At 37.4% G+C, this 14,846-nt stretch overlaps 1 protein-coding gene across 1 annotated transcript; it reads right to left on the bottom strand.

Moving 5' to 3' along the window:
• Nucleotides 1–712: 712 nt before the first annotated feature.
• On the bottom strand, nt 713–8,362 carry LOC110775870 (uncharacterized). The gene is made up of 10 exons (XM_021980465.2): nt 8,064–8,362; nt 4,853–4,966; nt 4,603–4,671; nt 4,465–4,484; nt 4,340–4,392; nt 4,210–4,240; nt 3,945–4,023; nt 3,716–3,858; nt 1,437–3,630; nt 713–1,144 (listed from the first exon to the last, which is right to left on the bottom strand). Exons 1-9 carry the CDS (start codon nt 8,242–8,244, stop codon nt 3,583–3,585), a joined length of 738 nt encoding a protein of 245 aa, XP_021836157.2. The 5' UTR covers nt 8,245–8,362; the 3' UTR covers nt 713–1,144; nt 1,437–3,582.
• Nucleotides 8,363–14,846: the final 6,484 nt, after the last annotated feature.

Raw genomic sequence — 14,846 nt, 5'->3', positions numbered from 1 at the left:
CATTTTCACGCATGTAATGTACAACGTTATTTATTTATTTATTTATTTATCTTTCAAAAATTATAAAAAGTTGATATTTTGAAATTAAAAAATTGAGACGCATCTAACAAGATCCACATGATTATGTTTTATCCAACTTACATATAAATCATCAATATTATTCAAAGTAGAATATGTATGAAATCCTCATTGAAAAAAGGAGACGAATGAGTTTTGAATTAATTCCTTAAAACAGTTAAAAATGAAAAAGCATCTTTGTTTTAAAATGAGAAAATCATTAGTGTTATTATTTTCAACTGTTAGGAAATAAACAAAACTTAGTTAAGTTGACAAAAATACTAAACAGACTTGTTTGATTTAATATCTTGTTTCCTAGTTTAATTAGAATTGTAATTAGGAAAGTAGATATATTTTGGTATGTAACAATCTCTAGAATTATTTAGACTTGGGGAGCAAGTATAATTCTAGCAGACGTGGGTTTCTAGTTTAGCCTATAAAAAGGGGTTTAGGCCTAGCTAGAAAACAAGAGGGGAAAATACATTGGTGAGAGGAATCATCAATTGAGGGGTTATTGTGTCTATTATTATTGTCTTTGTTATTTGTCCTATATTTGTGGGTTTGTTCTCAATCGTTCGTGGCACGCGTTTGGTTATAACATCAACCAAAAGCATAGTTTAAGGTAGTTGTTCACCAAAAACAAAGGAAAAGATAGTTGTTGGTAAATTTTCCTTTATAAAATCTGAAGATCAGTGTAAGACAATACATTTCATGAATTCATGATCAAAGTTATGATAAATAATGGTATATAGAATGTGTTATAAGTAGTACTATGTATATTTACATGAATTATATTGATTTGTGTTATGCATCTAAACAGTAAGTTAACAATATATGATAAGTCTAAATCTTTTCCCTTAGTAGACGGATGGTGAGACGTCGCCCTCAGCCACAAAACAGACGGGCCATTACTCTGCCTCCTGATCAGTTGGCTGCGCTGGTGATGCTGCTGGTGGTGGACCATATGAACTAGCAGGTGGTAATGCTGGATCGGCTAGTGCCACTTTTCGCTTGTTGATTCCGTCAACCATCACCAGCATTCTCCTGTACTGTTTTACTGTTGTTCCTTCTTCATCACTGGGCTTATCTGAATACAACATTTTATCATGTCATATAAAAAAGGAAACTATATTACCAACATAGTAATAATAAAAGTTGGGAGATCAATTTTAAACTTGGCTATAATATTCCGTAGGCCGTAGCACCAGTATTGTGATTTGTGAATTACTGGCCAGAGTGACAACAGGAGCTTTGCCTTTAAATCGTGCTTGTGATAGTTTTGAATTCACAAATGGAATTATTTGAACGTTACAAAATCGTAACATGATTAACACACAACAACTAAGTTTTAATTATTTCAAATATTAGTCAAGTGTTACCTTGTATTGCTTGAGCGGTGGCCTTAGCCCGAGCTTGAGCTTGAGCCTGAGCCTGAGCCTGAGCCTGAGCCTGAGCCTGAGCCGCAGCTTGATCCGCAGCAGCGAAAGACAATTGAACAAGTGGAGGAGTGATGATGGTGATGAAAGCCCATACCAAGAATATCAATACATATGCACCCTTCCTCATTTTATTTTATTTGAAACAACAAGATAACTCAATGGTTTCTAAGTATCAAGCCAAGTATATTACTAGTAGTTGGTAAAAACTAAAAAGAGAGAGGAAAAGGTGTACTTATTGAATTAGCTGGCCTTGTCTAAGGATTATGTTGGTTGGAAAAATTAAGACTCTCTTAGATAATATTGTAAGTAATAACCCAATAATTATCGATTTTCTTAATGCTTTGTCACCATTAAAGTTGAATTATAAAAAGATAGGATAGTAGTATACCATATAATTATAGGACTTTAATCATTTAGGACCACAGGATACCCAACGTCCCAACGTTTCACATTCTTTTGTTCTTTTAGTGGTTGGCGTTGTTGTGACATTTGTATTATGGATGGCCTTTGTATCACTAATGTTATTGCTCTGTTTTATTAATAAAAAAAATCATCTATCTCTATTCTGTAAGAGAATTTCTAAGATCTTTAACTTTTTGGAGTTCTCCTTAATTATAAATACTTGTGGTAGAGGGAAGTGGGCAATTTATAGGGTAAAGAGAATGATTAATTTGGTCTAACAAACGATAAGAAATGGAGTAAATTAAGGTAGTTGATTGTCTTTCCCTTTCTCTAAACACCAAAACAAAGGCCCCTATCGGTTGTGGGGGTAAGAAAGATAAGACAGTAAATTTACATGCCTAAAAGTAGTATAAAACACAACGTAAAAGACATTATGAAATGTTGAAACGGGCTAAGGAAAACGTAAAGAACATTATGAAAAGGGGTAGTACTCTGTAGTATATTTTGGAGTACAATATCAACCATTCTGATAGAAGACGACCTAGTTAATTTTTTCGTATTATTTATTTCCAGTCTTATTTTTAGTTTTATTTACTTCCTCCCTTCTATTTCAATGGCAACATTTTGACTTTCACAATTGTCAACGTATATCTTTGATCATTATTGTCTCTAATTGTGTATGAGTAAAATTTACAAAAGTTAATATTGTGCAAATATAAATCGAGATGAATCTAAGAAAATCATGTGACTGTGTTTTAATTCATGTATTAATCATCAAAACCGGTCAAAAGATAATACATGGTAATATAAATAGTGTAAAAGTGAAATGTTACAATTAAAAGAGAACGAAGGAAGAGCTTAATATATATACTTCACTTCCTCCATTTAGAAATAGTTGCACCATTTTAACTTACACGTTTGCCAACGCACAACTTTGACCATTAATATCTTTATTATCTACTACAATTAATCATTCATATATGGATATGGACCAGAGACCTTAATGATAAATGTTTCAAAATCGTATCAGGACCAGAGAGCTTAATGATAAATGTTCAAATTTGTGATGTCCTTTTTAAGTAGAGCTATGTATGTACAAGCAATTAATCATCCTCAACACATTTGATCCTTTTAAGTTTTAAGTGTGTTTGGATGGTAGTTCTTTATGTTTTTCCAAGTTCAAGTCTGTTATTTCAATTCCCTAAGTCGTGTCCTTGTAGTTGGTACCATAGCTCTCTACTTACTGAGATATGTCACATTTGTAATTTGTTTTATAAGGTGTTTTCACACAAACCAAGATATATATTGTCGCTCTCTAACAAAGTTGGTGTTTTAAAAGGACAAATTTCCCTACAGTTACATGAGTCAAATTATGTTTCATTATCTGCTAATCTCTCCAAAATATCAAAGTATATATATGGAGTGCATATGATACTACATATGTGTCACCCGTCACCAGAAATACTACCAAAGCCAGGTAACCACAAAAGATCTAGCAAAAAGTAGTTGACCTGAGGATCAGCTGTTTTTAGCTTAGTTTCTTGCAAAACATCAGTCAGTCTTACAGGCTTGCAGTACATAACAGGCACCATGAATTCTGTCGCTGAAGACCCTGAAGCATTCCATGACATCACCAGTAGTAGGTACAAAAGATGATAGATGTGGTTTAGAATGTAGATTATTGTCACTCAACTACAGACTCGTCTATTTCTCCCCGTTCCAACGAATCATCCTATAACACAAATAACCATGAGTAATCCGAAGGCATAAAAGTTGGATAAACTCAAGAAATCTGTCACAGAATGCAACACACTCACTTTAACACAGACGTATATATAATGAACATCCGGGGTCGCGCCAATGAAATCTTCCATGGACTTTCCCTTCTGATTTAAGGGAACAGGTTTCGTAAGCTCCCATGTTTTTCTGTCTACATCTTTTACGCCAGAGATTGATTTTTCTGTTGAACAACTCATGTAAACTTGAGAAAACAATAAATTTCCAGGTAATATTAACAAGTATTCTATTCATACATTTCCCACCAACCTATCACATGGAGCTTTATCTTCCACTTGCATGAATTCTTCAGATACACTAAACGGTATGAGGGTGCTCCATATGTAATCTGCATCAATCAATAGAGACCATGCAGTTACGGCCATACAAAATTAAATACTTTTCAACCCAATTTAGTGAATCAGGATATTCAATGCAAGGATTAGTTTTGAAGCCGAACAAACAAGAACCGAAAAACTGAATACTCAATTATTTTGGTGAAGGAAAGAGAGAAAGTGAGGATAGACATAATTACCAGTATATAAACCCCTTTGTCCTTGAGGACCCTATAGTTTATAAAATAACGGCTTCAATAAATGATCGATCAATGTATCGAAAAAGAAAACAATAACATTAGTTCTCAACAGTTTTGCTACTACACGTACCGCCCAACTTCCGCAAGCATACTAGAAGAGTTCTGCTTTGAGTCGTTCCCACACTGTAAAAACAAACTCTGTAAGCGCACATTTCCCTTTGTCGAAGACAAAACTACTTTTCAAACAATACTCACCAGAATAGTATCAAGTGTTCCTGGAAAGTATCAGAAAGCCGCGTTAGATGGAAAAAACAGACAAACATATCTAAGTAACATTTTTGCCTTGTTTTTTGGCAACATAATTGTGACGCTTTTCAGAAGTAAAACAAGTACCTTTGTCAATAACTGCATCAAATGAGCCTGTTTCAAGGGTACCCATTTCTCGAACATCCATAGTAAAATCTACCAAGTTGTTAAGGATAAGTAACTGAGAATTAAAATTTAAAACTCTTGTGTTATACCTAATATCTTATCACACTTTGTCAAAATACCAAGCTCAACAAGATAACAGATTCTCCTAAAACTAAAATTGATGATCATTTTTACAAGTCAAACAGAAATAAATAGATTATATTGAGGATACACTTAAGTTGTGGGTGGTTAGAGTGTTTTTTCTGCATTGCTTCAATCGCTACAGAGGATATATCGATGTTGACAATATCCTCGTATCCATCATCTGCCATGTCTTCACTAAATGCTGCAACCATAGAGAGAAAAAGCTATATTATTACATACTAAAGCACACTTTTATTATTGCATCTAAATGCAACTCCCTTTTCTTAGTTATTGGCATTGGAAATCAGAATTATTAATTAACGTCCACTTTGAAATTACCTTTATCACACATATTAACATAGCATTTGAATAAACTAAATGTTCAAACAAAATTAATGATAATGTGCACTGTACGGGTGCTAACTAGTTAAAGTATACATCATACCAGGTGGGTTGAGAGGCAAAATCATGAAAGCGGTATTCAATAATACAGAAATGTAGGACAAAATGTGCTTCACATAAACTTAATGAGGAGGCAAATCTCAAAATTTCTCCTAAGTAAGAAAGGCAAAGACTGCATTTACAAAAGGAAAAGTGTAGGAGGACGACAAGTCACATACTGGAACATATAGATAGTTAGATACCAGTTTTATATCCCAACAACTTGTGTTTTTTGAAAGTCTCCAAATTATGGGATATGGCTCATTATCTTGGGCCTATTGGCTTGAGGAGACAGAATCATCATTAGTCACTCGCAGATAAAAGGAAAAGACTGAGGATCATTTCAGTTTTTTACACATGCAGTACAGCACGATCAATGGATCGGTGATAAAGATCTAGCATAGTCTAACGAGAAGAGGAAGAGGATCTTGAGTTAGAGGAATCTTTCATACAAGGTTTGCTCTCCTCGTGATTTTTGCAAGCACTCTTTTTATCTTGCTTGCCAAAAGCAAGAGAGGAGGAAGACCTAAGAGGAACAAGGGAATATGTTAACGTCTTGGGTACTCGGTAAGAATTATTGGGGCAGAAAACTTAACTATAAATCATCACATCAATATGTTTGCCTCTTGTTTCTCCACGTGTTAGTCAATATTAGCTACCACGATATATTAACTGAAAAGTCCACGAGGAACTACAAAGAAGTCTAATATTTCAGTCATTTGAAGAAAATCCAGTAAAATTCAGTTCGGTGCTAAGAAATGGCTAGTATGTTTTCAGTTTAAGCAACATCACCTTAATTACCTCAGCTGACAATACCAACAGTCCAGCAATACAACATCAGATACTTCCTTTTCCTATTCCGTTGTGACGTTGTCAACATTGATTTCTCCTCTCCTCAACACCACCTTTCTTCTTTTGGAGTACAGAAGTCAAACAGCTAACACAAAGATTTAGCAGAAACTGAGGCTTAAGCATCCTCACTAAACTACAAACTACAAACTACAAACTACAAACTACAAACTACAGGAGACTTATGAGTTGACCGCGCAGGTCAAATCTTTGCTTCTTCTGCCCAGAAAAACAGACAAAAGAGAATATACAACAAACATAAAAGATCCTCAAAAGTCTTGCACCTTTGACCACATCAATTTCCAATACAAGGTCCAGACATATAAGTTCATATATTCGGATATTGTTGAGGATTTAACTACGTTATCCTCAACAAATATTCATAATAATTCCTCTAAGAAATACAAGCTCTATGTACCGTCAATCAATCTCAGTGGTAAACTGGTCATTTCACGTCGTCATGTCTTTAATCCAACATAACTTGGAGCCACATTTGGCACCATATCCAAAAGTGCTTTATGTACTTTGGAAGTGGTTCCGTACACCAGAAAAAGACAATAGTTTTTTTTTTTTTTTTTGACAAGAGGAAGAAAAAGACAATAGTTTGGAAACCAGTAGTACTGTATAGTTATAGTTTTCAGTTGTCAATTTTCAATAATATCATAAATATGATTAATTCGAAGTTCGTTGTACCGCCTATTTTCAAAATCTTTTAACCAACATTTCAATACTGGTAGTGATAACGAAGAGCCTGACCGAAGTAGCGGTTTACCTTAACTGTATGTGTGTTCTAATAAATAAATCTTTAATTGTCCATATTATAATATAATCACTCTGTCCCAATTTATTATTTACCTTTTCTGTTTCTAGTGTCTCATTTTAATCTTTACACTTAGAATCTTTCGTTTTATATTGTAGCATAAAAATCGCTAATATTTTGTCAAAAATCGTGCCAAATGATTATTTCAACCAATCAAATTCATTGGCTCATTTTAACGATTAAATCTCTCACACTTTCCCATTTCTTTCTTATTTTTCCAATGTTAAATTTTTGATAAAAGTGAAAAATATGATTAATAAACGTAATTTGCATTGTTTAAGTTAAACAAAAAGAGAATCTTTATCTACATTACTTATTTGTTAAATCGCTTACATGATAGCTAACGTAAAGAATAAAAGGGACGGAGGGAATACTTACTCAAAATCTAGACCTGATCAAATGGCAGGCCGTGCCGGGTTCGGGCCGGGCTTGAGCGTAAAAAATCACCCGCTATGTCGGGACGGGCCAAGATTCGGGCCAAAAAATTGTGCCCAACCCCGTAATTTTCGGGCCATTCGGGCCGGGCCAAATTTATAACTAAAAAAGTGTATTTTTGTGTTTCCCAAACCCGCCCAAAAAAATAAAATTTCCGGGTCGGGTCGGACCGGGCCCCGAAACCGGATCGGAAAATTCTGCCCAAACCCGCAAAAAATTCGGGCGGGCCGGGCCCATCTTGATCAGGTCTAGGTAAACAAAATCGCATTTACCTTAGCATTGACTTTATCATTAACAAACACAGTTGTCAGAGTATTTTACCATTATTAGGTTGAAGAATGAATGTTTTCAATACCAAAAAAAATACTCCATATTTTGAATCCAACTGATTAAAAAATAACATAAATGAAATGAAATGCACCAATTTTATTTATTAATTAATTAATTACAAAAACAAACAATCAAACAACTACATGATCATAATCATATCAAACAATCACACCATTAAAATTAATTAAATAACATGAGATCATATGATAAAAATCAAAAAAATTCCCACTATACAGAAAAATTGAAATGAATCAATGAAAAACATAAAATAATGTTACTAGCAATAACAATAACAAGGAAAATGATACATGCGGACTGATCGACGATTAAATGATATTTTGATTAATTTCTAAAATGAATACCAATTAATTAATGAAATTGTGATAACCGTAATAGTAAATAGTAATAAAAAAAGAAAACAAACCGGAGTTGCCGCAACCGACGATGAGGATACGACGATGAGGAGGAGGGACATAAAGACGAAGAAGAGGAGCTAAAGAGGTGTAATTCTGGTACCAATCAAATGGGGTTTTATCATGTTTGTACCTTTTATTCCAATATGATGGTTCACCATATTTCTGTGTTACTCCCACATCTAATGCCATTTCTCTGTTTGCGACTGTTCTGGAAAAACAACCAAGGAGAAGAAGAAGAACAACAACAACAACAACAAGAACAACAAGTGTGTTTTTGAGCCAAAGTTAGTTGAGTTAGGTGGGGCGACAACACAGCCGACAAATATACATGTAGTACGACTTTTATGAGTATAATTTTATTAGACAATTATATCCCTTGCTTCAATGAGGGAGCCTTTGCCACTTAACATATTTTAAGGGTATTTTGGTCATTTTCTTATTTGGAAATTATCGCTTTTATGAGAAATAATAATCACATTTATTATTTTAGAATACACTGTTATATAAATTATACTATCTCCATTTCATAAAGGTACGGTTATTATTTGCATAAATATTAAGACAAAAGTAGAAAAGTTGATTGAATATAATAAAACATGAATAAAGTAAGATAAATGTGTAATGTATATTTTTTTTTGTGCGAATGAGCCACAAGGTCAATATAAATTACAAATGGGGGCGGGGGATCGAACCTGAGACTTATTGTACACAAACCCTCAGTCTTAACCACTAGGCCAAGACATCATTGGTAAATGTGTAATGTATGTGAGTGTAAGAAAAAAAATGAATAAAGTAAAAGAAAATTTGTGAAAATTTGTAAATATCGTGGGGTAAGAAGATAAGATACTCCGGTAAATTTCATGTCCAAAAATAGAACAAAGCAAAGTATAAATAACATTCTAAAACGGATTAAAATAAAAAGTGTAAAGATTATTTTAAAACGGAGGTAATACATTCGTTATTTCATGGGGTAAGAAGATAAGATAGTAAACTTTAAGTTCAAAAATAGAATAAAGCAAAATGTAAATAACATTATAAAACGAATTAAAATAAAAAGTGTAAATATTAGTTTAAAACGGAGGTAATACATTCGTTATTTCATGGGGTAAGAAGATAAGATAGTAAATTTTATGTCCAAAAATAAAATAAAGCAAAGTGTAAATAACATTGTAAAACATATTAAAATTAAAAGTGTAAAAATTATTTTAAAACGGATGTAGTAATACATTCGTTATTTTTTCAATTATCCACGAATCAATGAATGACGAAAACTGTATGTCCAAAAAAAAAAATTGATGAAAACTTGAGAAAATGTACATACCTCTTTTAAGTATTTTTTTTTTTTTTGATTCATATGAGGACATACATCCAAAATAAGAAAAAAAACAAAATAAAAGCAAACAGAAAGTAAAGAAAGTAAAAAAAAAAAAAAAAAAAAAGGAACAACGAACTAAATAAAAACTCTAAGCAGGTATAGATCGTGGCAGTGCCACTCCCCTGCTGTCTTCTTCTATGATTCTGGCGAGGAAAGGTGGAACAAGGCCTAGCACCCGTATCTGCTCCTCCTGTAGCACTCCCTGGTTTGCTAACCAGTCCGCGGCGCGGTTGCCCTCTCGGTATACGTGGACTATATCAATCTTCCAGCTTGCATCTTGGATCATTTCACGACAGATATTAATCAGGTGGGTGCATTCATTGTGAATTGTATCAGTGCTCTTGAGAGCTTGGATACAAGCAATATTATCCATCTGTACTAGTAACTTAGTAATACGCAGGTTACGGGCAAGATCAAGACCACGCACAAGTGCCTTCATCTCAGCTGAGAAGGCCGAACAAAGGCCAAAGTTTGCTGTTACGGCAGAGACAAAACGGCCTGTATGATCGCGAATTATGGCTCCCCCTCCTGCTGGCCCCGGGCACCCTTTCGCTGCCCCATCCGTATTTAGTGCATACCAACCAGGTTTAGGAAACAACCATTGTATGTGAATCTCTCTTCTTGTTGGACTGCTTGAGCTGCTTCCTGTAATGTCTTCTTCGAGCACTCTCCGGGCTTCATCATATCTAACCTGAATGAAAGCTCCAACATCAACTGGAATTTCTTCTCTTCGACTAAAGATTAGATTGTTTCTCCACCGCCATATCCACCACAGTGCTACACCGAAATAGGTCGACCAAACAGGTTTGTTCTCGACTATCTCATGATTGATGTTGTCCACCAGCCATTGCTTGAGAGGTAGATGGAAAAAGCGTGGAGTATGGCTAGGCCCACTAAGTCTACGCCACACCATCTTGGCTGCTGGGCAGTCTCGAAGAATATGGAGGGTGGATTCCTCCTCTGCATTACAGATAACACACTTAGGTGAATCAGTCATGTGTCTCATGTATCTATTCGCATTCCCCATTAGTCTATCATGGCACGCGATCCATAGAAAAGCCCTTATTCTCTGTTGAACTGGAGCCTGCCATATCAAATCCCAACAGTCATCATCAGTTGCATCACTAACATTCTGCATAATACGAAGTGCCGAACGAATGGTAAATTTACCCTTCGAACCCTTCTGCCAGTATATTAAATCCCCAATGTTAGGATCATTCTTAAGTTCATGAGATTGAATAATTTTCAACACTTCTTGGGGGAGGTAAGGAGCAAACACAGTCCATTTCCAACCATTATCCATGTCCCACATTTCCTCTACTGTGACTCCTACAAGCTCGGAGGGGATGGGGTGAGTGATCATTGTACTAAGGGGTTCCGAAGTTGCCCAACGATGATCCCAGAAAAGAGTGCGTGAACCATTACCCACAGCTGAACGCATGCCCTCACATAAGAACTTAGCATTTTCCGTAATGCCACTCCAAACATTGGACATTCCATGTTTCGGCTCAAACATGTCCACATCACATCTTCCACTGCAATACTTATGTCTTAACACACGTGACCACAGCGAATCAGGCTCCGATAGGACCCGCCAGCCTAGTTTAGTTAGAAACGCGGCATTGGCTTGTCTAGCCGAAGAAATAGCAATACCACCATGACTTCGTGGCTTCTGAAGAGTCTCCCGTGAGAGGAGATGGACACCTTTCTTGTCCTCAGACCCTCCCCACACAAATCTCCGTGTCTTCTTGTCGATATCATCACATATAGACCGTGGGAGTTTGGCCGTTTGCATCGAATAGTAGGCCATGGTAGTGAGTGTGGATTTAGCCAAGGTAACTCTTCCCGCAAGTGAGAGGTACTTAGTTTTCCAGCCAGCAAGTCGGCGATCGATCTTTTCACAAATGTGGCTGAAAGTGTCCTTTGTTACACGTCCCGTAAGGGTTGGCATGCCCAAATATAGACCAAGATCATCACTGGCTTCAATGTTCTGTGCTTCACAAATCTCAGTTTGCTGCTCTAGACTCGTATTCTTGGAAAAATACACTCTAGATTTCGATAAGCTCACTTTTTGCCCCGAGGCGAGGCAAAAACGTTCCAGGCACTCGTTAATCACACTAGCTTGGCCATGTTCCGCTTCAGCAAATAAAACAATATCGTCGGCGAAAAACAAGTTAGAAAGTAGCGGACCATTGCGGCTGGCTCGGATTGGTCTCCATTTCTTTTGAACTATCGCTTCCTCAATCGTTTGATACAGTCTCTCCATGCACATTACAAATAGGTAAGGTGAGAGGGGGTCACCTTGGCGGATGCCCCTACTTGGTTTAAATTTTTGTGTTGGTTCTCCGTTCCATAAAACTTGGAGGGAGGAAGTAGTAACACATTGCATGATAACATTGACCAGTAAATAGGGCAGGTTCATTTGGAGAAGGGTATCTCGTATAAAATCCCATCGAAGTCGATCGTAAGCTTTTTCGAAATCGATTTTAATAGCCATGAAACCTTTTGCTCCCTGCTTTCTTTTCATCGTGTGTAAAACCTCTTGCATGATGACAATATTATCAGTAATCTGTCTCCCCGGAACAAAACTTGACTGGGTATTCGAAATTAGGAATGGCAGAATTGGCTTGATTCGGTTTACTATCACCTTTGTAATGATTTTGTAAGCCACATTACACAGACCAATTGGTCGAAATTGTGCTGCAGAGTCCGGTGTATCCACCTTTGGTATTAAAACAATGAAAGTGTCGTTTAGATTCTCAGGCAGACCCTTACCATTGAGTACCTCCAGTACCATAGTATGCATACTTTTGGAAATTAACTCCCAATTTTTTTGATAGAAGATGGCTTGGGATCCATCCGGCCCCGGTGCTTTGAGAGCACCCATCTGTTTGATCACTATGTCAATCTCCATGGTGGTGTACGGTCTCTTGATTGTCTCCCAATCCCTGGTTGGAAGCTCTTGAAACACGTCTTGTGGTACCGCAAATAAATTTCCATTGCCTTCTTCTGTAAATAAATGAGTAAAGTACTCGACAAAATGGGATTTTACGAGTTCTTTATCAAATATCCAATTACCACTATTGTCTTTTACTGCACTGATTTTGTTCTGCCACCTACGAACAAGGGTGCTAAGGTGGAAGAAGGTGGTGTTTCGGTCTCCATTCTTCAGCCATTCAATGCGTGACTTTTGGTACCAAAGAGTCTCTTCTCTGTGTAGAATATCATCAAGTTCACGTCTGAGCTTTGACTCAAGTTTGAGAAGGCCTCTATCCACCTTTTCTGAGAGTCTACTTTGAATTCCAGCAAGACGTGCTACAAGCACTCGTTTTTGGTGGAAGATATTGCCAAACGTGCTCTTATTCCAGTCTTGCAGATCTGTAGAAATCTTCTCAAGAGCTGGGAGTAGGGGCTTACTGTGATCCCATTTATCCTGCAGGAACACTTGGAAATTCTCATGGGTCAACCATGTTGCTTGGAAACGGAAGGGCCGGTTTACTGATTGAAGTGGGACGAAGCCATTGGGAGAGATGAATACCGGACAGTGGTCCGAACACACTGCAGGGAGGTGTTTCACTTTGGCTTGCTCAAATCGCAGACCCCATTCCGCATTGCAAAAGGCCCTGTCCAGCCGTGCACTTTGTCTTGTTTCAGGTGAGAGGCCACGAGCCCAAGTGTGAGATGCACCTGAGAACTCGATTTCAATAAACTGCATTTCATCAATCCAATTATTAAATCTGGCCGATCTCCTAGAAGTCTCTGGACAGGAACTACTTCTTTCAGAGGAGAAACGAGTATCATTGAAATCACCCGCCACTAGCCATGGTTTGTTATGTGTACGAGCAAAGTCTTCCAGTTCTTTCCATAGTTCCTTCCGCTTAGTGGGATCCGGACTTGCATAGACTGCCGTAAAATACCAGGGTGATGCACCCACCCTTTTGATATCCATTGTGATGTGTTGGGAGTGTTTGATAATAGGCTCTACTGTGACTAGGTCTGCCTTCCAGTAAACCCAAATACCTCCGCTAAACCCCATGGCATCAACCCTCGTGTGGCCTGAGTACCCAAGAATACTAGCTATTTTTGTTGCCTGGTTGCCACCCATGTGAGTTTCAACCAGAGCCAGAACATTAGGCTGATGTTGACGGATTAAATCTTTCAGCGAGGCAGTAAAAGATCGGCTACCTGCACCTTGGACGTTCCATACCATACACGAAATAGGTATGTTATCAGGAGCTAAGTTCGGGATTCTGTCTAACATTAAAACAGGTGTGGAAGGGAGTGAAGACATATAGGCTTGGCTGATGAATCGCATGATGCGTTGAATTTCATTGGGTAGTAACAATGTTACTATTAGCTCCGGTTGTTCCGGTGCCGGCGGCAACCATGAGTCCATCCGTACCTCTAAGATGTGGGTCAGGGGGTTCGCCACCACTAGATACGGGCACTCCATCTATTGGCCCACACAGAGTGTCTTTTCTAATGGTACTGTCAACATGATCACATTCGGTGGATGAGTGTCCATGGGGAACGAGGACTGACTTATGAGGCATGGTGGGGTGTTGGCCATTGATGTCAATCGGGTTGTTTGTGGCGAGGGTGGTTGCTTGGAAAACTAGAGGATTGTTTTCTTTTCCTGAGTTTGTGTACAGAGAGGTGACAATATTTGGTCGAGAGAAGGGCATAGAGTTGGCTTCACTTAGGACACTTTTGACTGCCTGTGGATTTGCTTTATATTTTTCTTGGTAAATTTTGGTAGTTTTCCTAAATCCATTAGGATTCTGCTGTTGTGAAGATATTCTACCAAAATTAAATGTCGCAATTCTCGGGATATTGTTGTTGTTAATTTGGGAATTTAATCCTAAATCAACTGTTTCAACGCTATTAGGATCTTTTTCGCTGGGATTCTCCGTTGAATCCTCCTCAATGATATCTCCTTCCTTATCAAATCCCGAATTTATTTCCTGTAGTGCAGAAAACCTAGATCCCATCCCTGATTTATCGCCAGCAATTGCGCTTAGGTTAGGCTGATAATTTTTTGCGCCGCTCTTGGCGTTGGTGTTTATCGCTGGCTCGCCCCCACCGGACTTGGTATCAACCGTCCTTTGGTTGCCTGGATTCACCGGATTTTTGTCCAATCGTGGAGTTCGTTTTCGGATTGGCTTTTTCACAAGCATCCAGGATCTGAAATCTTCATCCTCCTCAGGTTTGTTCTTGGGTAAACCATGTTGGGGGGTGGTGGTTTGCTGATTATTTTCCAGATTGCGCCCAACCTCAAGTTCTCCATGTTGATCAGTTGGACAAATTGAGTCATTGTGACCTAGTCTGCCACATTTGTAGCAAATCATTCGGATCCCCTCATATTGGACTTTCCAGATTTTACCTTTAAGCCAGAATTTGGATAATAATGGCTTTG

This window comes from Spinacia oleracea, chromosome 3 (genome assembly GCF_020520425.1).
Source record: "Spinacia oleracea cultivar Varoflay chromosome 3, BTI_SOV_V1, whole genome shotgun sequence".
NCBI classification, from domain to species: domain Eukaryota; kingdom Viridiplantae; phylum Streptophyta; class Magnoliopsida; order Caryophyllales; family Amaranthaceae; genus Spinacia; species Spinacia oleracea.
The sequence above is the reverse complement of the archived record's forward strand: the minus strand, read 5'-3'. Positions and strand labels throughout refer to the sequence as shown.